This window comes from Oncorhynchus nerka, linkage group LG20 (assembly GCF_034236695.1).
Source record: "Oncorhynchus nerka isolate Pitt River linkage group LG20, Oner_Uvic_2.0, whole genome shotgun sequence".
NCBI classification, from domain to species: Eukaryota; Metazoa; Chordata; class Actinopteri; order Salmoniformes; family Salmonidae; genus Oncorhynchus; species Oncorhynchus nerka.
This window is the reverse complement of record NC_088415.1, coordinates 25586854-25612942: the sequence shown is the minus strand read 5'-3', so window position 1 is coordinate 25612942 and position 26089 is coordinate 25586854. Positions and strand designations below refer to the sequence as shown.

General features: G+C 46.1%; 1 protein-coding gene across 2 annotated transcripts in view; it reads left to right on the top strand.

Moving 5' to 3' along the window:
- LOC115102137 (bromodomain adjacent to zinc finger domain protein 2A-like) overlaps nt 1-25383 on the top strand; it is a 29475-nt gene extending 4092 nt beyond the window's left edge. Inside the window, exons 4-29 of one of the 2 annotated variants that reach the window (XM_029621748.2) lie at nt 328-2574; nt 2829-3086; nt 3192-3593; nt 3762-3822; nt 4063-4171; nt 4558-4659; nt 4792-5017; nt 5207-5268; nt 5383-5448; nt 5543-6175; nt 6383-6597; nt 6761-6835; nt 6930-7107; nt 7187-7249; nt 9463-9607; nt 9692-10290; nt 10433-10631; nt 10953-11108; nt 11316-11476; nt 11960-12025; nt 14865-15148; nt 15336-15471; nt 15748-15894; nt 16270-16541; nt 16730-16873; nt 22476-25383. In XM_029621748.2, coding sequence (XP_029477608.2) covers nt 328-2574; nt 2829-3086; nt 3192-3593; nt 3762-3822; nt 4063-4171; nt 4558-4659; nt 4792-5017; nt 5207-5268; nt 5383-5448; nt 5543-6175; nt 6383-6597; nt 6761-6835; nt 6930-7107; nt 7187-7249; nt 9463-9607; nt 9692-10290; nt 10433-10631; nt 10953-11108; nt 11316-11476; nt 11960-12025; nt 14865-15148; nt 15336-15471; nt 15748-15894; nt 16270-16541; nt 16730-16873; nt 22476-22635 — 7166 coding nt within the window. In that variant the 3' untranslated portion in view covers nt 22636-25383. The remainder of the gene's footprint in view (nt 1-327; nt 2575-2828; nt 3087-3191; nt 3594-3761; nt 3823-4062; nt 4172-4557; nt 4660-4791; nt 5018-5206; nt 5269-5382; nt 5449-5542; nt 6176-6382; nt 6598-6760; nt 6836-6929; nt 7108-7186; nt 7250-9462; nt 9608-9691; nt 10291-10432; nt 10632-10952; nt 11109-11315; nt 11477-11959; nt 12026-14864; nt 15149-15335; nt 15472-15747; nt 15895-16269; nt 16542-16729; nt 16874-22475) is intronic. The other variant, XM_065005334.1, reaches the window with a different exon arrangement.
- Nucleotides 25384-26089: the final 706 nt, after the last annotated feature.

Below are 26089 nucleotides of genomic sequence, written 5' to 3'. Positions count from 1 at the left end.
CTCAACTCTTTCAATTAGGCCTTATCTGCTAATTTACTAATCAGTGTCTCAGCTGTCAGTAATTGAATTCACTAAGCAGATTTTTTTTATGTCAACACTGTCAACTGTTGCCATGACAGAACTGAAACCTTGTTTGCATATTCTGTCATCTCAGCTTGATAAGAGACATTTTCTGACGAGAGTGGAACGCTGGCATGGATAAGATTGTCGACAAGGTGTTTTATAAAAGCTCCATCTGCTCTTCAGATTCCCTCCTTTGAATTGCCTTGCCGCTGCTGTGTTTTGTTCTTGTCATTTCTAATGGTCTGACTGTTTTGTGTTCCCTAGGGCGGATGAGTGAAGCGTTTAAGGATGTGGATAAAGGCTACAATGGGATGGAGAGGGCGTCTGTCGCCCAGCGGCTGCCTAAAAGCGACAGCTACCCTCCCAAGCCCCCTGGACCTCCCATGGGGCCCACCAGTGACTACTGCCAGCGCTCCAAGCAGCCAATGGCCCAGCACCATGAAATGACTACCTTAGCGATGGAGTCTGCGCTGCCTGAGCCTCCACACTCGATGTCGGCGCCTCCCCCTGTGGTTTCCACACCTCCTTCAGCTAAGGCAGCAACCCCTCCTAGGGTCTCTGCACCTCCTGCAGTGTCTATCACTCATATGAGTGCCTCAGGGCCTCCTGTTGTTTCATCTTCCTCCGTTACTTCTACGCCTCCCCGAAACTCAGCTCCTCCCGTGTCCTCTGCTCCTTCTCCCCCTGTGCTCGGGCCTCCTCCCAGGCTGTCGTCGCCTCCTCTGATGTTACAAGGCCTAAGACCTTTTCCAGTGACTGTGTCCACACTTCCATCAGTCGTATCACCTCCCTCCTCATTGTCTGCACCTCCTCCTAAGCCATCTGCTCTTTCTCCTTTACTGGACAAATCCTCTAGACCTCCATCTGTGTCTGCTCCCAATCCAGTCAGTGCTCGTCCCCCAGTGTCTGTGGCACATCAGACTGCTCACACTACATCTACACCTCCTGCAGTGGTCTCGACTTCTACCATGGTGTCTGCTCTCCCGCACTCCATGTCTGTGCCTATCCCCGCTCTTCAACAGATGGTCCAAGGATCCAGACTACCTCCTCTGACTTCTTCTCCCCCTGCTTTATTTGGAGCACCTCGAGAAACGTTTTGGACTTCGTCATCAATGTCTGCATCTGCTCCTTCCCCAGCGGTGTCTACTCCCTCGGTGGCAGTCATGGCACCTCCCTCAGCAGTGTCCAGGCCTCATTCGGCAGTCAGTTCACGTTCTATATCAGTGTCCTCACTTTCTCAATCAGTGTCTACTTGTCCCCTAGCAGTTTCTGCCCCTCCTGCAGTGTCTGTGTCTGTAGTGTCCTCCTTTCCAAAGGAGGTGTCTATGCCTCTTCTAACAGTCCAAGGCCCTAGAGCTCTACCTTTGTCTGGACCTCCTCCTCTCACATCCCAAACCTCCAGAGCTCCTCCATTGTCTGAGTCACCTGCCTTGATGTCTGTGCCTCTTGCAGTGATGACTGCTCCTCTTGAGGTACCTTCTGCGCCTCCACTATCCGCCCCTGCTCCTCCACAAGCTCCTAAACGGATGGTTCCCCCAGAGTCAGAGGAGCGATGCATGGGGAACATGAAGTACACGGGGAACATGAAGGATCCCTCTGTAGAAGCAGACAGAGTCAAAACATCATCAAAGATTGATTCCGCAGGGTCTCCGACTCGTCAATGTGAAAAACACTCAATCAAAACCCTCACAGTTATTCCTGGGACGACACTGCACCCCAAGAACCAAGAGGACTCCCCTGGGGACCAAGTTTGTGCTGAGAAAAATGACACCACCCCGATGAGCGGTGCAGACATTCCCCTGGAGAAGAGAAGTCTGGATGACATCTGTGTGACGGATGAGTCAACAGTTAATGAGTCTTTTGACGAGTCCTTGCAGGCGGAGTCCATACGCCTCGACAGCACCCATATGGAAGACCTCAGCCTCACTGAGGAAGATGACATCAGTAACAACTCGTCATTTGACGATGCCTCTCGGTTTGACGAAACTTCTAGACTTGACGATACCTCTCGCATGAATGACACATCTCGATTGGATGACATCTCCCGCGTAGATGGTGATAACTCTCTGTTTGACGATACCTCTCACACGGATGATGACACTTCCCGCTTTGACGACAGCTCTCGCGTAGATGGCAACAAATCTCTATTTGACTACAGCGCTCGCATGGATGACAGCGCTCGCATGGATGACAGCGCTCGCATGGATGACAGCGCTCACATGGATGACAGCACTCACGTGGAGGAAACATCACATGTTAGAGACACTACAATGGATAGCAGCTTCTCCTTTGTGGAGGACTCTAGGGAATTGACTCTGGATGATACCCAGACAGAGAACGTTTCTCGGGCAGAGGAGACCATGGACAGCTGCCTGAGCACCAAGGAGTCCATGCTGGAGTCCTCTCTGAACAACACCTCTCAGATGCTGGACTCCAGTGTTGACTTGCCCCAGAATGACATCTCTCGGTCAAGCTCAAATTGCCCTGCCAAACCAACCCCAGCCTACAAAGGTAAGATCCTTGCCATAGTTGATGTATGACAACCTATATTTTTGTAATTAATTAGATTTTTATGAGTCAGAATCTCCTGTTAAGTAAGATGTGTGGCAATCTAGAACTTTGCAAGAAAGAGTTGTGGGTTAGGTCTTGGAAATTATCACAGCCAACTATGGAAATACATATTTTGTCAACAAACAGTAACTACGTTAATTCGATGTTGCTACACATTGACCATTAACCTTATGCCCTCTTGACACGGTCTGAAGGTGACCGTGAGGCGGAGGTCTGCGATATACCAGACTCCACTGGCACCACCAGCACCAAGGCCAGTGCTGCTACAATCATGGCACCACCTGTTATCGTGGATAAAGGCAAGCACACAGCTGCGCTCAGTGCCCTGGTGGAAAGCCTGGTTGGAGCCCCGCTCCTGCCCCTAGGTGCCCCAGCCGTGCCCACGACTGGCCAAAAGACCAAAACACCAAGGAAACCCAGGAAGCCACGCACTCAAGCAGCCTCCATTCCCGGTAAACTAACTTCTCTTTATCCCTTTTTTTTAATCTGTGTAACTAATTAATTTTGAAAAAGGTAGTGTACAAACAAGGATTTCTGAAATTTCTGTCACTCTCCAGTTCCGCAGGCCCCTGGGAAAGCCCAGCGGAAGTCTGCTATTAAAACTCCAAAGGTAGAGAAGATAAAGGTAGAGCGGAGGAAGAAGCTTGAGGTAGGAGAGAACAAGGAAAAGGGACGACCTAGAAAGAGAAAGAAGAAGATTGAACCAGTAGCAGCCACAGGAGAGCCTGAACATTCTGCTGAAGGCCTACTTCCTGGTCAAAGTGGACCAGTCACTACCATTGGTAAACCATGTCTGACCAGTGGCGAGACCCCACCAGTGATCAAACCCAAGAAAGTTAGAGTCAAGAAAGTAAGTGTTCTGGAGCCGAAGCCACACAAAATAGCAAAAATGGACATTGACACTAAACCCAATGATGATGACAATAACGTCAACGACGGCGACGACAGTTCCACTGCGGGTAATGAATGAGCAAACTACTTTAATACTGGAAATTATTGAAAAATGGTTACATATTTTTCAACTAGATATAGTTATAACCCAATGATTACAAACTAAACCAATGGCATTCTTGATGGATGAGTCATTTGGTACTGATCTGATTCAACTATCTTTGTTCTTTGTACAGGTGACACTCCTAGAAGGAGGATAGCAACAGAGGAGCAGGTCTACTTCCCTCTGCTCCACGGGTAATGATACATACACTCTGATTTATACAGTTTATGGAGCGAGAAGTCCCCCTTAATTAGGCTTTCTCTGTGCCAAATACTTCTAGTGTGTGGAAAGTGCAGAAGGTTTATGTTCACCCATAAATACAAAACCCCTCAGTATCCATGCAGTGGAGCCTAGAATAGAAGGATGAAACTATGTGCTGCTTTTACACTGTTGAATGTGGTTCTTAACTGACTTTCTATTGATCTGTGCTTTAGCTGGAGGAGGGAGATCCGGGTCAAGAAGAATGAGGACCGACTCAAGGGCGAGACCTGGTACTACAGCCCCTGTGGGAGGAGGATGAAGCAGTTTCCTGAAGTCATCAAGGTAAATGGCCCTGAGTTACAGTAAAACCTCACCACAGGAGCCATTTTGGCACAACATAATCTTACTGTCAATTTATTGTGTGAGACACGAGAGAACTTCAGCAGCTATAAATAGCCTTTGATACAATGGGTTTTCTTTACCTCAGGGCATTTACCACATCAGACAGACACTTATTTTGGGTGAGAGATTGACTACGACCATCTAAATTAAGAGACCATGGAGAGGCCATATTTTTAGCATACAGGCATAACTAGCTGCATTTGATCTCATTTAATCAACTCATCATTTGCTCATACTGTGGGTGGATGACTCGGTGACCTATGACCTGTATTTTTCCATGTTCCTCTGCTCTGATGCCACTGACTGACGATCCTGTTCTCCCTCAGTATCTGAACAGGCACCAGGACACTGCTGTGACCAGGGAACACTTCAGTTTCAGCCCCCGCATGCCTGTAGGAGACTTCTACGAGGAGAGGGACTCCACTGAGGTGTGTGTGAATTTATTGTATTTGCTGACAGATCTTTCATCATAAATACCTACAGTAATAACTCGATGCACACTGTCAGTGTAATATCATAAAACACATTTCCCATAAACCTTTTCATATGATCTCTTCCAGGGAGTGAAATGGTGCCTACTGGCCAATGAGGAGGTGCCCTCCATGATCATGGCCATCACAGGCCGACGTGGCCGACCTCCGAACCCTGACAAAGAGATGCCCCGGCCCCGAGCTCGTCGTACCAAGGGTGGGCCAGTCCGAAAGCCCGGGAGGCCGCCCAAACCCAAGATGGTGGACCTGCTGAGCAAGGTGGACGCCAGAATGCTGAAGAGGCTAGAGGCCAAGGGTGAGTGGAGGTCATAGCCTGGCGATATGAGTCTGTGTTCACTGGTTGGAAAGTAAGCTCCTGTACAGACTTATTCAATGGCACAAAATAATCAGCCATGTAATATTGTAGAATCTGTCTGCATCAAAAAGCTTCAATTAGGTTGGGGATTTTGAAGTCTCCAATGTAAACGTGTTTATCTAATTTTAGATGGTCTGACTGAGGAGGACAAGGAGAAACTTGTCAAAATCAAGAAGAAAATGAAGAGAAAGGTACGGTATACTAAGCATCAAAATCTGAAGACGTGTTGTAACATTACATGTTGGTGGTGTATCCAGGTTGTCTCCAACACACTTAAGGCAAATGGTTCCATTCCTCTCTTCTAGGCAAGGATGAAAAGAAAGGAGGATAACAAGAATAAAAAGATCCGACAGGAGAAAAAGCAAGCGAAGGTAAGGCATATTTATATATATATTTTTGTTGTTGTTGACCAAAGCAATAATCGGCCACAATCTATTTAACAAACCCCTCTTACCCTCTGTTCAGCTGGACAAGGAGACCAAGGAGGTGAAGGCTGAACCAGCCGACCAGGAGGCCTCACAGCCGGCCCCACCACAGCCACCCGCCCCTGAGCCCAAGAAGCGCGGCCCTAGGAAGAAGGTTGAGGTGCCGCCACCGGTTGTGGAGACTGACCAGGAGAGGTTGGCCAAGGGGAAAAGGGTGCTGGGGGCCAGGAGTAAGGCCAAAGCCCTGGCTGCGGCCCAGGCAGAGGCGGAGGCTGCGGCCCAGGCAGCCCTGGCAGCTAAGAAGCAGGTGGAGAGGAGGGCCCAGGCCCAGAGACGGCTGGAGGAGAGGAGGAGACAGCAGATGATCCTGGAGGAGCTGAAGAAGCCCATTGAGGACATGTGTCTCACAGACCACCAGCCCCTTCCGGAGCTGTCTCGGATCCCTGGCTTGGTTCTTTCTGGTGTGGCCTTCTCCCACTGCCTGACTGTGGTGGAGTTCCTGTACAGCTATGGCAAGGTGCTGGGCCTCCACATCCCCACTGATGTGCCTAGCCTCAGCACCCTGCAGGAGGGCCTCCTGGGCCTGGGAGACAGTCAAAGCGAGGTCCAGGATCTGCTCATAAAGCTGGTGGAGGCCGCACTACACGACCCAGGCCTGCCACCCTACTACCAGGTGTGTGTTATTGACTGTATGGAGATAGTTTTGAAATGGTTGTTCCTGAATATTTGTTTGACAAAGCGCTGTCTCCATGTAGACATTTTACTGTTAGCTATAGTTTACCAATTAAAAAATGTATTTAGCTGTATGTTACATGTAAACTCTAGTTCATCAGATTTACCTAGTTCAATTTCTTAAATCCCCCTCTTTCTCTCCCTCCAGTCGGTGAAGATCCTAGGGGAGAAGCTGGTGGACCTGGAGCTGACTCGCAGCACAGTGTCTGAGGGTCTGAGGATCTTCCTGGAGTCCCATGGCTTTGACATGGAGGTGTGCAACGTGCTGCGGACCAAGACCTTCCTCACCCTCAACCCCGACACCAAGGCTGCCATCCTGGGCTTCCTGGTGGAGGAGCTCAACGGCAGCAACATTGTCATTAGGTCAGGATGACAATACACAGAGAGAAACTAAGCAGTTAATAACAACCATATCCTAAGTATGATGCAAATATATTTTACAGCAAAAATGTGTCAAAAGGAACTCCTTCTGGAAAGGATATCCCACATTTAAAGTAAACCCTGTTTGTATTGTTTTGCATTGCAGTGAGATTGACAACACACTGGAAAACAGGGCTACTTACAGGAAGAACAAGTGGATCATCGAGGGGAAATTGCGCAAGTAAGACCAGTCCCAGCTCCTTGAATTTAGATTTGTTTTAGTTTGTGGAAGGAGAGTGTTATATCACTGGGGCTTTATGTGTGTGATCTCCCAGACTGAAGGCAGCTCTAGCACGGCGTACGGGGCGGTCTGAGGAGGAGCTCTATCTAGAGGAGAGGAGGCGCAGTGCCAGGGTGGCAGAGGAGGAGAACCTCAGTCTGGAAGAAAGCGGCGGCCCCATGGAGAGGGGCAGCCGCCGCCGCACACCCAAGGAGGAGCCCAAACTGAATGAAGTGCGTGTGTGTGTTTGTGTCAATCTCAATGTGTTGGTGAGGGTGTCTGTATTATACTCACCAAATGTCCTTTCCACAGACTGACAGCCCCACCAACGCCAGCATTCCAGAGTTGGAGAGGCAGATCGATAAGCTAACCAAGGTAAGGCATTCATTTTGTTCTTCTGTAGTGTCTTTTCTATCAGTGTAACTACATTGTGTTCAGTTCTGAGTTGTTTTGTTTGAGGAAAATGTCACCCTACATGACCAAAAGTATGTGGACACCTGCACATCGTTGGTCCCCCCTATAACAGTCTCCACTCTTCTGGAAAGGCTTTCCACTACACGGTGTAACATTGCTGCGGGGATGTTCAGCCGCAATGGAAGCAAGTCGACTGGCAGGCCAGTCAAGTTCTTCCACACCGATCTCGACAAACCGAGATCTGGACCTCGCTTTGTGCACGGGGACATTGTCATGCCGTAACAGGGAAGGGCCTTCCCCGAAATGTTGCAACAATCGTCTGGAATGTCATTGTATGCTGTAGCATTAATATTTCCCTTCACTCTAACTAAGGGTCCTAGTGCGAATCATGAAAAAACTGCCCCAGACCATTATTTCTCCTCCACCAAACTTTACAGTTGGCACTGTGCATTAGGGTAGGTAGCTTTCTCCTGGCATCCACCAAACCCAGATTTGTCCGTCAGACTGCCATATGGTGAAGCTTGATTCATCACTCCAGAGAACGCCTTTCCATTGCTCCAGAGTCCAATGGCGGCGAGCTTTATGCCACTCCAGCAGACACTTAACGTAGGGATAGGCGTCCCGTCAACAGGACAGTTATAAATCCGATTTTAGAGAAACAAATAATGTCGGTACATATGTGTCTTATATCGGCTGAAAGCTTAAATTCTTGTTAATATAACTGCACTGTCCAATTTACAGTAGCTATTACTGCGAATAAATGCCATGCTATTGTTTGAGAGCTCCTAACAACAAAACACCTTTTTTCACCGCGATAGGTTTGATAAATTCACCGCTGAAGGTGAAATGTGTACTTAAATCAGAACTAGATTTCAGTATTGTATCATCCAAAGGGTCCCAGACATAACATGAAGTGTCATTTGGTTAGATAAAATACTTTTTAATATCCTGCACGTTTGATTTTGTATTTCCACTCGTTCAATTTGCAAAGAAAGGAATCTGAAAATCTAACCCGAAATGTTGTTTCAACCAGTCAAATCACATTTGTATTTATTCCTCCGAGATCCTAGAACGTAACCAGACTTCACTATATAATTAGGAGTGTACTATATCCTATAGGACACCAAATTTGGTCAGATAGCGACGCCTTCATGGCGCGCCGGTTACGTGGTTGGTTTTCACTTGATTGACTGTAACTTTGTCAAATAAGCACCAATCGGGGTCCAACAACGCTAGCTAGATAGCCAACGAGCTGGGCTTTACGGGAGTAAACTCCAACTCTGTCGCCAAGTTCTGCTGCTAACCTTGTGCGACAGCAAGCCTTTTCCTTTTGGACAAAAATTACAAGAATATGGAGAGTTTGCAAATGTTGAATTTACGAGTATACAGATTTGACGATATTCTTGCAGAAAAATGTAAATGTCTCCTTCATGATTTGCCCAAATGTACCTGGGTGACTTCACACTAAATGTCATGTAGTTTGCTCATACTTCAAGTTATTAGTCTGAAGCTTTGCACATGCACTGCTGCAATCTAGTGGACACCATCGGAAATTACATCCAGAGTGATGGCCAAATTTGGGACCTTCCTGTTGCATTTCGAAGATGGTGGTAGAAAAAACGTTTTTGTTTTGTTTTTTGTAGTCTACCAGATCTATTGTGTTGGTTTTTGTCTTTTGTATTTTCTTCGACCAGATCGATTGTGTTATATTCTCCTCCATTCAATTCACATTTCCACAAACCTCAGTGTTTCCTTTCAAATGGTACCAAGAATATGCATAGCCTTGCTACAGGCAGTTAGATTTGGGGATGTCATTTTAGGTGAAAATTGAAAACGCGCTTCATCACTCGGCGGTCCCGTTCTGTAATCTTGTGTGACCTACCATTTTGCGGTTGAGCCGTTGTTGCTCCTAGGTGGTTCCACTTCACAATAACAGCACTTACAATTGAACGGGGCAGCGCTATCAGGGCAGAAATTTGGTGCCACAATGAACTGCGCTCTTGAGTAAGGCCATTCTACTGTCAATGTTTGTCTATGGAGATTGCATGGCTGTGTGCTTGATTTTTATACACCTGTCAGTAACAGGTGTGGCTGAAATAAACAAATCCACTAATTTGAAAGGGTGTCCACATACTTTTTGGTGTATGTGTGTGATCTTTTTTTCTCCTCCACAGCGACAGGTGTTTTTCCGTAAGAAGCTGCTCCAATCCTCCCACTCCCTGCGGGCGGTGTCTCTGGGCCAGGACCGGTTCCGCCGGAGATACTGGCTCCTGCCCCACCTGGGAGGGGTGCTGGTGGAGGGGCCTGAGGAGATCCTAGGTGAGTTGCAGAGCAACTGCCCTCAACCCTCTACTAGCCATCTTTTTATTGACTCTAAACATATCCATCCTCTCTGTCTATTAGCGACAGAAGATATCCTGGTGAAGGAGGTGCCCGTCACTCTTCTGAAGAGGGAACCCAAAGTGGAGGAGAAGCACACGACCGCCCCTCCCGCCTCCTCTCCCCAGTCCCAGACCTCCTTGCCCCCTAAAGAGGACCCTCTCCCCGGCACCGCCTCTCTTATGAGCAGTCCCAGGGCCCGGGGTCGCCCCCGCAAGATCAAACCAGAGGTGGAGCTACACCTCCGCACCGCCAAGTGTCGTCGCCGTAGCAGCAAGTCCGGCGGGGAGGAGTCGGGGCCAGGCGTTTCCCCGGACACCACCACCACCACCAATGGAACTGAAGACCTCACTCAGTCCACTTTCAGTAACTGTCTCAGCCAATTGCAGGGCGCATTAACCAACGGGACGGAGCCAATAACAGGGACGGCACCTAAAGGCAGACTACCAGAGGATAGCGTGAAAGAGATGGCGGAGAAACAGGGGCAGTGGTTCAACCTGCTGCCAAAACAGCCTTGTGACAAAACCTCTCTGACAGAACCTCAGACCCCCCCCAGCAAGCCGCCCAAACGCCTCCCTCTGACCCCCAGCACCCTGCCCGCCCTTGCTGCTCCACTGCTGCAGGTGATTCCCCCTCAGCCCCCCGCACACACTTCAGGACCCTCATGGGAGAGAACACTCAACATAAGTTACTACTGTTGAACATGTTTTCTTCATCAAAGATGATTTTTATCTCTTATTAAACTATCTTTCTCCCTCTCTCCAGTCTGTACCAGACCCCACACCCCAGGTGACCCCCAGCCCAGCCAAACCAGGGCGCAGGCGGAGGAGGGGCGGCAGTCCCGCCCGCAGGGCTGGCGCTAGAGCGGCTGCAGCTAAGCGTCGTGGCCGCCCTTCTTCCACACTCTTCCAGGAGATAGAGCAACAGTACTTCACTCAGCTCGTGGTCAAGCCCATTCCAGCATGTAAGCCATTCAGTTCAATCCCTTAAAACATTCTTTTTTAAAATTTTTTACACATGCTATTGAAAACTACCTACGGATTATCCAATATCATCTGTAGTGTCTGACGATGACACTTGTCAGCAATGTAAACATAATGCAATTTGAGCTTGGGATTTGGCTTACATGATTATGTATGGTTATCCGAAGTAGCAAAACTCTTATACAAGATCTAGTCATATGCTTATGTGTGGTTAGCCGATTATGGCTAGCATGGTTTGCTAACGTGCAATGCTATAGGTGTGATGCTGGTGTCAAGTGCGTGTGTTGCTGTTGTTTTGTTAGCAATGGTGCGTGGCTGGTGGTGGATAAAGGAGCCTGAGGACCTGACGGCCACCCTGCAGGCCCTGCACCCACGAGGCATCCGGGAGAAGGTGCTCCACAAACACTTGGCCAAACACATGGAGTACCTGGCTGAGGTCTGCACACGGCCCATCAACGGTGAGTCAGTGAGCACTGGTCAGGAAAAGATGGGGATATGAAAAGTCATAGTGTGTCAGATTTGGTTGTTTCATAGTGAAGCTTCTTTGCACATCAATGGGACTTGTAATGAATGGAAATGGGATGATGACACTTTCCTTGTCCTTTTTTCTCTTCTGTCTATCTCTCGCTATCCCCTTCCCCTTGCATCTCCCTTCTCTCCGTCAGACCCTATATTCCAGGTGAAGGTGAAGGAGGGAGAGGCCCTGCTAGAGTCCCTGCAGCAGCCATGGCAGGTCCAGGAGCGGGCCCTGGAGACAGATGTCGGAGCCCTCCGCTGGGTGGAGGACCTGGAGCAGAGGGTCATTGCCGCCGACCTGCACCTCAAGGTGAGATGCCAGGGGGACAGAGGGGCCCTGTCTCAATAGTCTAAAGTTTCTTTCTATCCCTACTGACATCCCTCATCTGCACTGCTCTGGAAACACAGATAGTGGAGAGTTGATCCTGAAATACATTTCCGTCATATCATCCCCAAATTTACCGCCTTTTCAGATCTGTGCAGACCAAGGCGAGGAGGACACTTTAGACTGTTGAGATGCACACAGGGATGCATGGGTAGGGTGGGTGCCTGGTAGTTTGTAAAGTAAGTTGGGTTTGAAATGTCTAGAGCTTGTCAGTTTATATTTTGTCGTTTTTTTTCTGTTTATTTTTTACTATGGCTGCAGTTGCACTGAATGTCCAGAGGGTGGCATAGGTGGCATGTGCTGCTGCAGTTTGTACAGTGACCGTGTCCCCCCTCCTGGCATTGTCATACAAAAACAGGGAAACTTTTCACACTCATCACATCATATGTCCATTACTTATATTTCAAGATGGCTCCTCAGAATGGAAGGAGCGACACTGACAATAACACGGAAACGCCAGCCGCAGGATTCCAGGTACAAACCAGGTTTTCGATCTACAATTCACACATCCTCACCCTTCTTTTGGATCTACACTCTTTCACAAGTCTTCATGTTTCCCTTTTAAGAATTATTTTTTGTCACCTCCTAAAATTTAAAAGGAGACGCTGTGTCTGAAATCTGTCTTGTCTACTACTTAAACTGTGTACTACATACTATTTGGAACATACTTTTAAGTAAAAGCGGATACAGTAGTCAACGACTAGGCTCATCCTACTGAGAATACGTTATCAATGTGCAATTATGTTGATTTCTGCCATTTGTTAATTTTGGTACAGCGCAATTATCAGCTGTTGTCACACACGTGTCTGGAAAGACAATACTCTTCAGCGAATTCTACTAAATGAAAAGCCAAAATGAGTATGACATCCTGTCATTTAATGCATACAATTTTTTTGAAATGTCACATACTATTAAAAAAATATTTGTATGCCTACTATTTAGATTGCAAGTACAGGTATTCGGACACAGCCAGTGGTTCTAGAGTTGTCACGTCAACACTCCTGCTCCTAACACTGTTTGAAATAAGCGCTCTCTGTGTTCCTTATATTCACCCAACCTCTGGTTTTTAGGGGCCTGCTTTTATATTTAGAAAATAGTTGTGGCTTAAAAAATTTATCATTTGATGTCTGCACTCACTTACCTTACCTCACCTCGCCCACCTTACCTCACCTCGCCCACCTTACCTTACCCAACTTACCTCGCCCACCTTACCGTACCCACCTTACCTTACCTCACCCACCTTACCTTACCTCGACCACCTTACCTTACCTCGCCCACCTTACCTCACCTCGCCCACCTTACCTCACCTCGCTTACCGTACCTTACCTCGCCCACATCACCTTGCCCACCTTACCTCACCTCGCCCACCTTACCTCACCCACCCTTACCTCACCTCGCCCACCTTACCTCACCTCACCTCGCCCACCTTACCATACCCACCTTACCTTGCCCACCTTACCTCACCTCGCCCACCTTACCATACCCACCTTACCTCGCCCACCTTACCTCACCTCGCCCACCTTACCTTGCCCACCTTACCTCACCTCGCCCACCTTACCTTGCTCACCTCGCCCACCTTACCTCACCTCGCCCACCTTACCTTACCCACCTTACCTCACCTCGCCCACCTTACCTTACCCACCTTACCTTACCCACCTTACCTCACCTCGCCCACCTTACCTCACCTCGCCCACCTTACCTCACCTCGCCCAACTTACTTCACCTCGCCCACCTTACCTTACCGTACCCACCTCACCTCGCCCACCTTACCTTACCCACCTCACCTCGCTTACCTTACCCACCTCACCTCGCCCACCTCACCCACCTTACCTCACCTCGCCCACCTTACCTCACCTTACCCACCTTACCTTACCCACCTTACCTACCTTCAGTGGCGTGTATTCATGGATGCCAGAGGAAGCCAGGGTTCCCAAAAAATGTACCATTATCTCCGTTCGATAATGTTCTTTAAATTTGCAAGAGGCTGAATGTATCTCATCGGAGAAAGTATCCGAGCAAGTGAAACAGCCCCCATCTGTCTCTGTGTAGGCCATCAATCTGATGCTGTCTGGTCCAAAATAGTATAACATGTTTGCCACCCGTAGCATTGAATGCAAGGGAAGCCAGCGAGCATTTAGCCTCCCTTGATTAAAATAATAGCCAATCAGCATTGAGCTAAACTGAGTGAGCTCAGCTGTGAATGGTCCTGGCGCACACCAAAAAACAGTGTCAAGGGAAGCCAGTTTGGATTTGGCGTCACTCCTATCACATCACATTGAGAGCATACATCATTGACGGAAACAACTTGAATTGTTGCATCCCGTTGTGTTGTCCTCCAGTGGCTGGCTAGCTCGCCTAAATTGTCCCTTTCCTAAATTAGCCATGGCTGCAGATGGGGATTTGGACTTGTGGTTTTACTTAATTCTCTGTACTGGCCAATGATTATTACTGTGATTCTGATCCAACTATTAATTCATACATTCTGCCCCTGGCCTGAAATGATGGAAGTTCAATATGTAGTTAGATGTAGAAGGCCCATGAAAGGAAGTTAGGCTTGCGCGTAAGGATTTTAGCCAGGTAGTCTGACCATGATAGACCATTTCGTCGACATGAGAGGATGGCGGCATTGGCGTATCTCTACAAGTAGGGTGAGTCAACATGTTTGTATACTTGCACTCACATAAATCAGTACCATGGACAGCCACATCATATTTAGCTTACGTTTGACTAAATAGTTTTTGGTATCTTTTAGTTGTCACCTGTATTAGACTAAGCAGAGGTGATTTGATGGTGAAGTTGAATTGGTTCTGGAATAGTGGAAGCAGCTCCTGTTTTCTTTGCGACTTGCGGTAACTCTCTGGTTCAAAATGTAATAGTTGTTTAGTGGTCTGAAAATGTTGGAAACGTTAACTTGCTTAACCGTGCTGTAGGTCACTTAACTGTTTGTTACATACAATATGCTTTGTAGACTTCTCCGGACAGAGTTAACAGTTAACTTGCTCTCCCGTTTTGTGATGAAACAGAGGTGTGGTTGGATTTATTCTTATATAGGCCTAAAGGCAGAGACAATATCACCGTCGCAAGGCATTTAAACTAACAGGTTATAGAGCAAACAATGCAATTATCACAACACAGGTTGTAATATTTATTTTTTCCCCCAGTGATTTTACCCACGTACTGCTTACCTCGCCCGCCGTACCCCACGACCCTTTTAAGTCTTGCTCTAGCTTCAAAGTCCTTTGCTTCACTGCTTTTTGATTGTCGAGAACTATAATATTCTATTTTCTGTCATTCTCCCTCCTACCCACCTCAGCCCTACACAGTTCCAGAGGTGGACTCCACGCGTGACGACCTGCAGTACTACGAGCATGATGTGGACCCCCGGGACGACTGGATCGTGCGGACCAAGAAGGAGTGGTCAGACCTGCCCCGTGTGGCCAGCCACCCGCTGGACCTGGCCGTCCTGCGCCTGGCCAACCTGGAGAGAAACATCGACCGGCGCTACCTGAAGGAGCCCCTCTGGAACCTGGCCGAGGTGGTGCGTCTCGCCCCCCTCACCCCCGAGGAGAGCCAGATGGGCCAGATGGACGTCATGAGGTGGGAGGGACAGGGTTGGGGTTAGAGGTTGGAAAGGGTGGAGTGGAGCGTGATTTAATAATATTATGGATTAGATTTGTGTGGTATTTGGTCAAATTGCTCAAAGCTCTTCAGAGTGATTTAAACCTTCGTCTCACTTCAGCCCTTAATTGTGTTGAGACCTATTTTTATAATCTCTTTCCCACAGTCTGGAGAGTGAGATCACCCCCAGATTGCGGACATGGCGCCAGGCCCTGGACCGCTGTCGGAGCGCCCCCCAGCTATGTCTGTGTCTGCTGCAGCTGGAGAAGGCCATCGCCTGGGAGAGATCTGTGGTCAAAGTGGTGGGGACAAGCCCAGTAGCAATACTCAATATGTACACTGAGAATAGAAACTATTATTATGAAGGGAATAATATTATGGATGTAAGTGAAACAAGGAATATAGAACATTCCTATGGCAAATATCATAGTAGTGACATGCTGATGAGATCATTGAGTAGACCCTTTGATCCAAAGCAACTTACAGTACACACAGGTAGTATTGCACCGTAGTCTGAAAGACGGCAACAGAGCATTTCCCTTAAAGACAACTGTGTCCCTGTCTGTGTGGTGTTGTAGACGTGTCAGGTGTGCAGGAAGGGGGATAATGATGAGTACCTGCTGTTGTGTGACGGCTGTGACCGTGGCTGCCACATGTACTGCCTGAGGCCAAAGGTCACCCAGGTGCCAGAGGGGGACTGGTTCTGCCCCACCTGCGTCTCCAAGGTGAGGACTGACTGGGGCTGCACTCTGCTTGGCTACCCTTATGGACCACAACAGGGGTCACTGCTCATCTAACCAGGGGGGAGTTCAGAAGGGTGAACTGTTCAGACCATTCAACTTGGCTTAGATTAAGAAACTATACGCTGATTTACTTTTTGTAAATCCAACCAAAAAGCCACGATGGTGCAACATAATTACAATAGTAATATTTGGTGAAACAACATGAACACATACACACATTTTTGTCCCCAGTGTATTAAACCATAATATTGTCCTGCCACAGCAGTACCTTCTGATTTCTGCTCCCCGTGGCCTCCTTAACCTTTCTCCCAGGGCTGTCATTTCATCACTGTCTCACTGTGTCTCGTTGTTTATAAGGCTAGTGACGGTGAGTCACCACGTAGCAACCATCGCTCCTCCAAGCAGAGGACCCGGGTGAAGAAGAGGAGGTACGAAGACGACAGTTCTGACGAAGAGGCGGTGCCCAGCAAACGCAGCGGTGGTGGTGCTAATATAGCAACACGGCATAAGGACGGTGGCCCTGCCTTATCCTCCCGTTACTCTGGAGATGGAGGTCGCACAGCGGGCTTCTCACCCGCCAAGCGCCGCCGCATGACCACCCGCAACCAGCCCGACCTCACCTACTGCGAGTGAGTCTGACCTCAGATCAGTTGTAGTGTCACAATGTTGCAGTGGTTATAGAACATGATATTAAATGACTCCCCTCAAATGAGTTATCGTGTCCTGTTGCTCCAGTGGTTTCTATAAGACCATTAGATTCATGTTCTCACTATTGTGATGATAGTCCAGTTCTAACTGACGTGTGTTTTGTGTGTAGAATCATTCTGATGGAAATGGAGTCTCATTCTGACGCCTGGCCCTTCCTGGAGCCCGTCAACCCCCGCATGGTGCCCGGCTACCGACGCATCATCAAGAACCCCATGGACTTCCTCACCATGAGGGAGAGGCTGCTGCAGGGAGGGTATGGGGGCCACTCATTCTCTCTGTCTGTCTGTGTGTGGGCTTGTATTACTATGCTTGTGGGTACCGGAAGTGCCCTCAAGGATAGTGAAACAACGAAAATTCTCCCTTGTGGGGACATTTCCTTCATCCCCACAAAGACAAAGGCTATTTTAAGCATAGGGGTTAGTTTAGGGTTAGAGAAAATAGGATTTTAGGTCCCCACAGTGTTCAAATCAAATTTATTTATATAGCCCTTCGTACATCGGCTGATATCTCAAAGTGCTGTACAGAAACCCAGCCTAAAACCCCAAACAGCAAGCAATGCAGGTGTAGAAGCACGGTGGCTAGGAAAAACTCCCTAGAAAGGCCAAAACCTAGGAAGAAACCTAGAGAGGAACCAGGCTACGTGGGGTGGCCAGTCCTCTTCTGGCTGTGCCGGGTGGAGATTATAACAGAACATGGCCAAGATATTCAAATATTCATAAATGACCAGCATGGTCGAATAATGATAAGGCAGAACAGTTGAAACTGGAGCAGCAGCACGGCCAGGTGGACTGGGGACAGCAAGGAGTCATCATGTCAGGTAGTCCTGAGGCATGATCCTAGGGCTCAGGTCCTCCGAGAGAGAGAAAGAAAGAGAATTAGAGAGAGCGCACTTAAATTCACACAGGACACTGAATAGGACAGGAGAAGTACTCCAGATATAACAAACTGACCCTAGCCCCCCGACACAAACTACTGCAGCATAAATACTGGAGGCTGAGACAGGAGGGGTCAGGAGACACTGTGGCCCCCCCAGTGTTGTGTTCAAGATCACATAAGGCGAGACCGATTTCAAGACTGGAGGGGGGAGGCAAGACTGAGTCGACCGAGACCAGAAACATGCGAGTCCAATTCAAGACCATGATTGTAATTTTGTCAAAACACCACCATAATAAGAGTTCAAAATGTCCAGTATTTCTGGCTTCATATTTCAGAACAACATATGGATTCTTTAGACATTCAGAATAGTGAAAAAATACATGCTGAGGGAAAATAGAGCCACAAAAATGATTACTAACCCAAACAATGGGGAATAATGGTCCTTCAGAGAAGGGCTAAGGATATATGAAATAATATTATTTTCAATGATGTTCTGATTTAATCGCTTCAGTTTTTGTTGGAAAGGGTTAACGCTGAAGAGAAAAAAAGATCCAATCAGGATTTTTCTTTGCTGGTTTTTGTGGAGATAAATCTAGCTAGCTACGTCAGCTGTTGACTAGGCCATCAGAAGTTAAAGGCAACTGCCGTTCAACTGTATTGGGGCAGCATTTTGGAGTGACAGTGGAATCAACCAGTCACATTTTGACTTGTAGTGGGTGGGACCATTTGTATAAAAACATATGGTTACTTCTGCCTATCAAAGAGGATGTTGTTGCTAATTTATTAGTTTATAACTTTCAACAAGAAGTTAAGTTTCAAATTATCATCTGGTGAGTGGAACTGTTTATTGTGGCACGCTTGTTGTTAGCCATCTCTTTGAAAAAACATTATTGCATTTAAAGTATAACTGACAGCATTTTAGCTGTCATTTATTGAGAGAAATTGTTCATTTACACCCCCCAGGAAGAATATTGCACTTTAAAAAAAAATCTGACAATCTACCACATTATCATACATTCTTAGAATGTTTGGGAATTGCGTATACTATGGCATTTGTGAAAAATCTATAGCAATATAGAGGAGAGGGAAAGCTGTGCGTTTGGACAATTAATAGACACTGCAGTAAATAAAACCAAATAAAAACATCTGTCTTGTCCAGGACCTATAGCCAATCAGAGCTACATTAGGCCTTTATACAAACAAGCCATTTGACACATGGAATTGTAGCCTCCTCATCCTTCTGTAGCTTGCTTGCCAATGCATGCTTGTCCCAAACAAGCACCCAAGCTAACTGGCTAAAGTTGGCTACCTAGCCACTTCCAGACGCAAATGAGAGAAACTCACTCTGACCATTTTACTTTCCGTAGCAGAGCTGGTTGTCTAGAGCGTTGTTGACTAAATATTATATTTCTTGCCTACGTTTACTGACACCAGTCACATTCAGCTGGTGTTGCACGTTTGTAAATTCATAGTTTGTTCTGCTCTCTGGCACACTCCGATCCATCTATTCTGACAACAATGCCTTGGTGTATGTCATGGAACGTTGAGTTAAATGGAATCTATTTTTAAAACCTCTTATAAAGTTGGGTTTGGAGCATAAACTGGGAATTAAAAATGTGATTTTTATCATGGTCTTTCATATCTGCACTTTAAATGTTAGTGGAGTGCTGCAGAGGTGGTTGTCCTTCTGGATGGTTCTCCCATCTCCAAAGAGGAGCTCTGTCAGTGACCATCGGGTTCTTGGTCACCAAGGCCCATCTCCCCCGATTGCCCAGAACAGCCAGCTCTATGAAGAGTTGGTGGTTCCAAACTTCTTTCTTTTAAGAATGATTGAGGCCACTGTGTTCTTGGGGACCTTCAATGCTGCAGAAATGTTTTGGTACCCTTCCCCAAATCTGTGCTTCAACACAATCCTGTCTCGGAGCATCTACGGCCAATTCCTTTGACCTCATGGCTTGTTTTTTTTTCTGACATGTACTGACAACCGTGTGACCTTATATAGATAGTTGTGTGCCTTTCCAAATCATGTCCAATCAATTGAATTTACCACAGTTGGACTCCAATCAAGTTAAATAAACATCTCATGGATGATAAATGGAAACAGGATGCACCTGAGCTCAATTTAGAGTCTCATAGCAAAGGGTCTGAATACTTACGTAAATAACTTATTTCTGTTTTGTATTTTTAATACATTTGTTAAAATTTCTAAACTGTTTTCACTTTGTCATTATGGGGTATTGTGTGTAGATTGCTGAGGATTTTAAAAAATATATATCATCCATTTTACAGGCTGTAACAAAATGTGGAAAAAGTCAAGGGGTCTGAATAATTTCCCACGGCACTGCATTTCAATTGGGAAATTCTTAATGGTTGTGTTTTTGTATTCTTCTGATTGGGACCTACTGGTTATGTCAGTTTATGGACTGATTATCCTTTGACATCATGCTGTGTGTGACTGCTGTCTTTCCATCGGCCCTATGCAGTGGTGTAGTGGTGCTTTAACATTCTTCTGTGTGTGACTGCTGTCTTACTGGAGGCCTATAGGTTCACCACTCTACTAACCTGTCACACACTGGAGGTCTATAGGTTCACCACCCTACTAACCTGTCACACTGGAGGACCTATAGGTTCACCACTCTACTAACCTGTCACACGCTGGAGGACCTATAGGTTCACCACTCTACTAACCTGTCACACGCTGGAGGACCTATAGGTTCACCACTCTACTAACCTGTCACACGGAGGACCTATAGGTTCACCACTCTACTAACCTGTCACACACGGAGGACCTATAGGTTCAACACTCCTCTAACCTGTCACACGGAGGACCTATAGGTTCACCACTCTACTAACCTGTCACACACGGAGGACCTATAGGTTCACCACTGTACTAACCTGTCACACACGGAGGACCTATAGGTTCACCACTCTATTAACCTGTCACACACGGAGGACCTATAGGTTCACCACTGTACTAACCTGTCACATGGAGGAACTATAGGTTCACCACTGTACTAACCTGTCACACGGAGGACCTATAGGTTCACCACTCTACTAACCTGTCACACACGGAGGACCTATAGGTTCACCACTCTACTAACCTGTCACACGCTGGAGGACCTATAGGTTCACCACTCTACTAACCTGTCACACACGGAGGACCTATAGGTTCAACACTCCTCTAACCTGTCACACGGAGGACCTATAGGTTCACCACTCTACTAACCTGTCACACACGGAGGACCTATAGGTTCACCACTGTACTAACCTGTCACACACGGAGGACCTATAGGTTCACCACTCTATTAACCTGTCACACACGGAGGACCTATAGGTTCACCACTGTACTAACCTGTCACATGGAGGAACTATAGGTTCACCACTGTACTAACCTGTCACACGGAGGACCTATAGGTTCACCACTCTACTAACCTGTCACACACGGAGGACCTATAGGTTCACCACTCTACTAACCTGTCACACGCTGGAGGACCTATAGGTTCACCACTCTACTAACCTGTCACACACGGAGGACCTATAGGTTCACCACTCTACTAACCTGTCACACACGGAGGACCTATAGGTTCACCACTCTACTAACCTGTCACACACTGGAGGCCTATAAGTTTCACCACTTCGCAAACCTGTCTCAAATCAAATTTATTTGTCACACACTGGAGGCCTATAAGTTTCACCACTTCGCAAACCTGTCTCAAATCAAATTTATTTGTCACATACACATGGTTAGCAGATGTTAATGCGAGCATAGCGAAATGCTTGTGCTTCTAGTTCCGACAATGCAGTAATAACCAACAAGTAATCTAGCTAACAATTCCAAAACTACTACCTTATAGACACAAGTGTAAGGGGATAAAGAATATGTACATAAAGATATATGAATGAGTGAATGTACAGAACGGCATAGGCAAGATACAGTAGATGGTATCGAGTACAGTATATACATATGAGATGAGTATGTAAACAAAGTGGCATAGTTAAAGTGGCTAGTGATACATGTATTACATAAAGATGCAGTAGATGATATAGAGTACAGTATATACGTATACATATGAGATTAATGATGTAGGGTATGTAAACATTATATTAGGTAGCATTGTTTAAAGTGGCTAGTGATATAGTTTACATAATTTCCCATCAATTCCCATTATTAAAGTGGCTGGAGTTGAGTCAGTGTGTTGGCAGCAGCCACTCAATGTTAATGGTGGCTGTTTAACAGTCTGATGGCCTTGAGATAGAAGCTGTTTTTCAGTCTCTCGGTCCCAGCTTTGATGCACCTGTACTGACCTCGCCTTCTGGATGATAGCGGGGTGAACAGGCAGTGGCTCGGGTGGTTGTTGTCCTTGATGATCTTTATGGCCTTCCTGTGACATCGGGTGGTGTAGGTGTCCTGGAGGGCAGGTAGTTTGCCCCCGGTGATGCGTTGTGCAGACCTCACTACCCTCTGGAGAGCCTTACGGTTGTGGGCGGAGCAGTTGCCGTACCAGGCGGTGATACAGCCCGCCAGGATGCTCTCGATTGTGCATCTGTAGAAGTTTGAGTGCTTTTGGTGACAAGCCGAATTTCTTCAGCCTCCTGAGGTTGAAGAGGCTGTTCAGATATTGTTTCAAGAAAGGAGTGTATATATTTGGCCCCAGGAAGCAGTTTTATGTGCTGAATGAATGGAAGCTGTTAATTATGAGTTTTTTTACTCCACTGGTTTTGGCTGGTCTCAAGAAATTACGAGTCCCCACTATCCCGAGACCAAGTCAAGACAGAGATGCAAATAACACAGAGACAAGACCGAGACAGTCAATATGTTGTCTTGACTACTACAACACTGGGTCCCCACAAGGATAGTAACCTGTGTCTACAACATGACCCAAACTTCCATAATGAGGCCGGTTCCTTTCATTTTCAACAATGTTACGGAAAATGTGTACGCTTATATTTGACCGGTTGTTCTCTTCTCTGCTCTCCAGGTACTGCAGCTGTGAGGAGTTTGCAGCAGACGCCCATCTGGTGTTCAACAACTGCGAGCTGTTCAACGAGGACACGTCCGAGGTGGGCATGGCTGGACACTCCATGAAGCGCTTCTTCGAGAACCGCTGGGCTGAGTTCTACGCGAGCAAAGACCAATAGGACTCTTGTGCTGGGGGCAGGGTCACCCATTGGCTAATGCTTACGCTCCCCGTTACTACGAAGACTGTCTGGGCCGGAGTATCCTCCGGCTCGCTGTATACATATATGTATAGATCTATGTATAGATTTGGATATTTGTCTCTTCTTGTTTTTCCCTTTCTCTGCTTCACCTTTTTTAAAACCTCGACCGTTGGCTTGAAATTCTCTCGACGACAGAGGGGGGATGTTTGAGCTCTCTTCTTCCCTCTGCACCCTCCCTTCTGTACCTAGCCACCTGTTTGGAATTTTCCTGTTGTCATGTTCTCTCCTAAGCCACACCCCTTGTCTCATAAGGCCACGGTATTCGTCCATCCCTTCCTCTGGGGGCGGGAGGGTCTGAGGCCCTGAGCAGATTGGGTTCTCAAACTCTGCCCTTTGACCGCGACAGGAGGTCTGCCAGACCAATGTGTCACTGCAGACCGGACATGCTCTGACCTCGTTTCCACCATATAGATCAAAACCCTAAGGTCCTCTCTGAACTCAAACACTTTGGGATTGGACCCTCTTTTAACTGTTCAATGGAAATGTAGTATGGTCTTATGCCTGAAGCAATTTTTCTCACTATATTTTTATTATATATTCTATATATGTGTATATATATATAGAGTACAATAGCTGGGATTATTTAATAGCAATAGCTTGTAGTGACTGTGTACAGACTATATAGTTGAGATGTCTAGACGATTTATGAAAAGGCCAGTAAAACAAAATGGAAAGGCGTGTTTTTTTTTTTCCCCTGAAGACTTACATTGTGTAACACAACCCCTGACCTAACTCATACACAACCACACTCCTGCTGCTTTGTGAAGGTCACTGGTTTCAGAAACTGGAGGCTTTAGTGTCTTTTCTTTTCTGTCCTGTTTTTTTTCTGCTCCATAATGACAACTAAGACCGGTAGTCACAGCAACGGGAATTGTCAGGTGTGGTGTGTTCATAGATGGTGTCAATAGAACTGAAATGACGCTACCGCCATTATTAAATGCGGTTTGCTTTGTGTTGCAGCTCTTTACCATATTGGTCAAATTGTGCAGAAAGCTAGCAGGCTGCTGAAATCTTATTGGTTGACTGTTCGCAAACAAAATGATGTCACGTTTTTTTAGCGACACCCGTTCATGGGAAGAATTGTTTTGATTTTACAGAAAATTGTCACTCAATATTTCTTACAATGCATTTGTTTTCTCACTAAATTTAAAGGACCTTCATAGGAATTTGTTTAACACTGGAAATGTTCAGTCTCATCAATTTCAAATGAACGTAGAAACACCCCCAAAAATAAAAGCTTGATAACTTGATGTAACCGTTTAAAATTGGGGAGAAGCTATAACTCTTATTTTTATGAATACTGCAGAATAACAGTAAATATGCATTGAGAGGTTTCTTCTGCTTGTGGGTTTCTGAATCTTGACAGTTAAGCGCAGGAACAGATATCACTTGTGTGTTAAGAGAAACATTTTGTTCTAGACACCTACTGATTAAAAGCCTTCAAAACAAGTATGTCCACATTTTGCTAAGCTCATGTTCCATTTATAAATCTTTTTTTTTTTTTTAAGTGGCCACTGTGCCCCACAGTGGAGGAGTCATAATACCCATAAAATACTAGCGGTCAAACAGGGAAATGGTTCCAATTGATTTTCCACTGTAAATTGTTCCAATATGGGGAAAAACACTTAAAGTAAGGGTTGTGTTTCGTGTAGGCTTACCTAGGTGTGACAATTTGATAACCATGTAAGTCTCTCTCGGACAAGGTGACTTTTTTTATTAATATATTTTTCTCTTTTTACTCTGATTTGAAAATGCTAATTAGCATCAGAGTAGACATGCAAAACGACAAAGCCCTGCAAGCTCCTGCATGTCATCTCTAGCTGACACCTTTAGTAACAGGTATTGTTAATTTAAAACTTGCACGAGACTGTTCACAGAATTGTCCATTTTTAATCTAATGTAGCCAATTTACACAATACCACATTTAGAAAACATGAGTTAATCCAGGTTTTCTTACCTTTGCCTCAATTCGGCGGTCTCGTCCAGATCATCATGGCATTTGTAGTTATTTTTGATAGCCTAATTAGCAATTCATTTTGGGGGGGTAAATACAAGCGAATACATTGATAAAAGTCACCTTGTCTGAGAGATTTTAGAAGGTAATTGAAATGTCACCCCAGGGTAAGCCTAAATGAAACACAGTTTTAGAAACACAGTTTCTAAGATCCCCTATGGGAAAAATATTAATGGTGGGAAAATGATTGGAACCATTTCCCTGTTTGAACGCTAGGTTTTCTGGGTATTATGACTCCTACTGTGGTACTCTAGCGTGGCATGGTTGGTGTGTTATGGGAAAGGTATGAAGGCGGCATGACGATACTTCACAATCCGGGTTTTATTTAAAGCGTGGTTTCTTACACTGAACTCAAACTGGTCAATAGGAAATTCATTTTTGTGTTCCTTTCTACACAAAAGGGACATTCCTTTTTCTATATAAAAAAAACTAACTAAAAGACATGAATAAAACCAAATCTGGTGTTAAGTGAATTTTTCATAATGTACAGTTTTTGTGACTACATTTGTTCCTTTCTATATTTTTAGGACCAATATAATTTTTAAGAGGTATTACAAGACCATGTTGTATCTTGGTGATGTAACACGTTTGCATCTGTAGAATGTACTGTTAGTTGAATAAAAAACACATCTAGTAGAGACTACACTCTGGAACTGTCCCTGGGTCATCATTTCATTCTCCTTTTTATTAAATCACAGAAGTAGGACATCCAATAAGAATTATAGGAACCAGCAAGCTAGTATAGTAAGTAGCCTGAATGGAGAGCGGTGCTGTACACCCATTCACAGACAACCCTATATACGGTGCATTCGGAAAGTATTCAGACCCCTTCACATTTTGTTACGTTACAGTCTTATTCTAAAATGGATTAACTCATTTTCCCCCCTCATCATTCTACACACAATACCCAATAATGACAAAGCAAAAAACGGTTTTAAGACACCTATGGACAGTTATCTTCCGGGTGACTCTCAAAAAACTTGTCTTGACCACCAACCCAAGGTCTCTTTTAAATGTAACCATTGCAACCATTGCAGTAATATTGCACAGAAGAAGTATTTTGTTGACACAGCTTCCAAAATGGAGTATTACGTCAAGCAGTTCATTAACTGTAAAACCACTCATGTCATCTATAGATTGGAATGCCCACAGTGCAAGGTGTTCTACATTGGACGGACAAAGACACGCCTTCAAGACCGCTTAGCGGAACACAAGTACGCCATACGGGTAGGTAATGAAGACTACCCCATGGCAAGGCACTACAAGTCCCTACACCATGGCAACCCTGCCTCCCTACAAGCTATGGGTATTGATCATGTTCCGGCCTCTATTAGAAAAGGGGACCGTCTTAAACAGTTA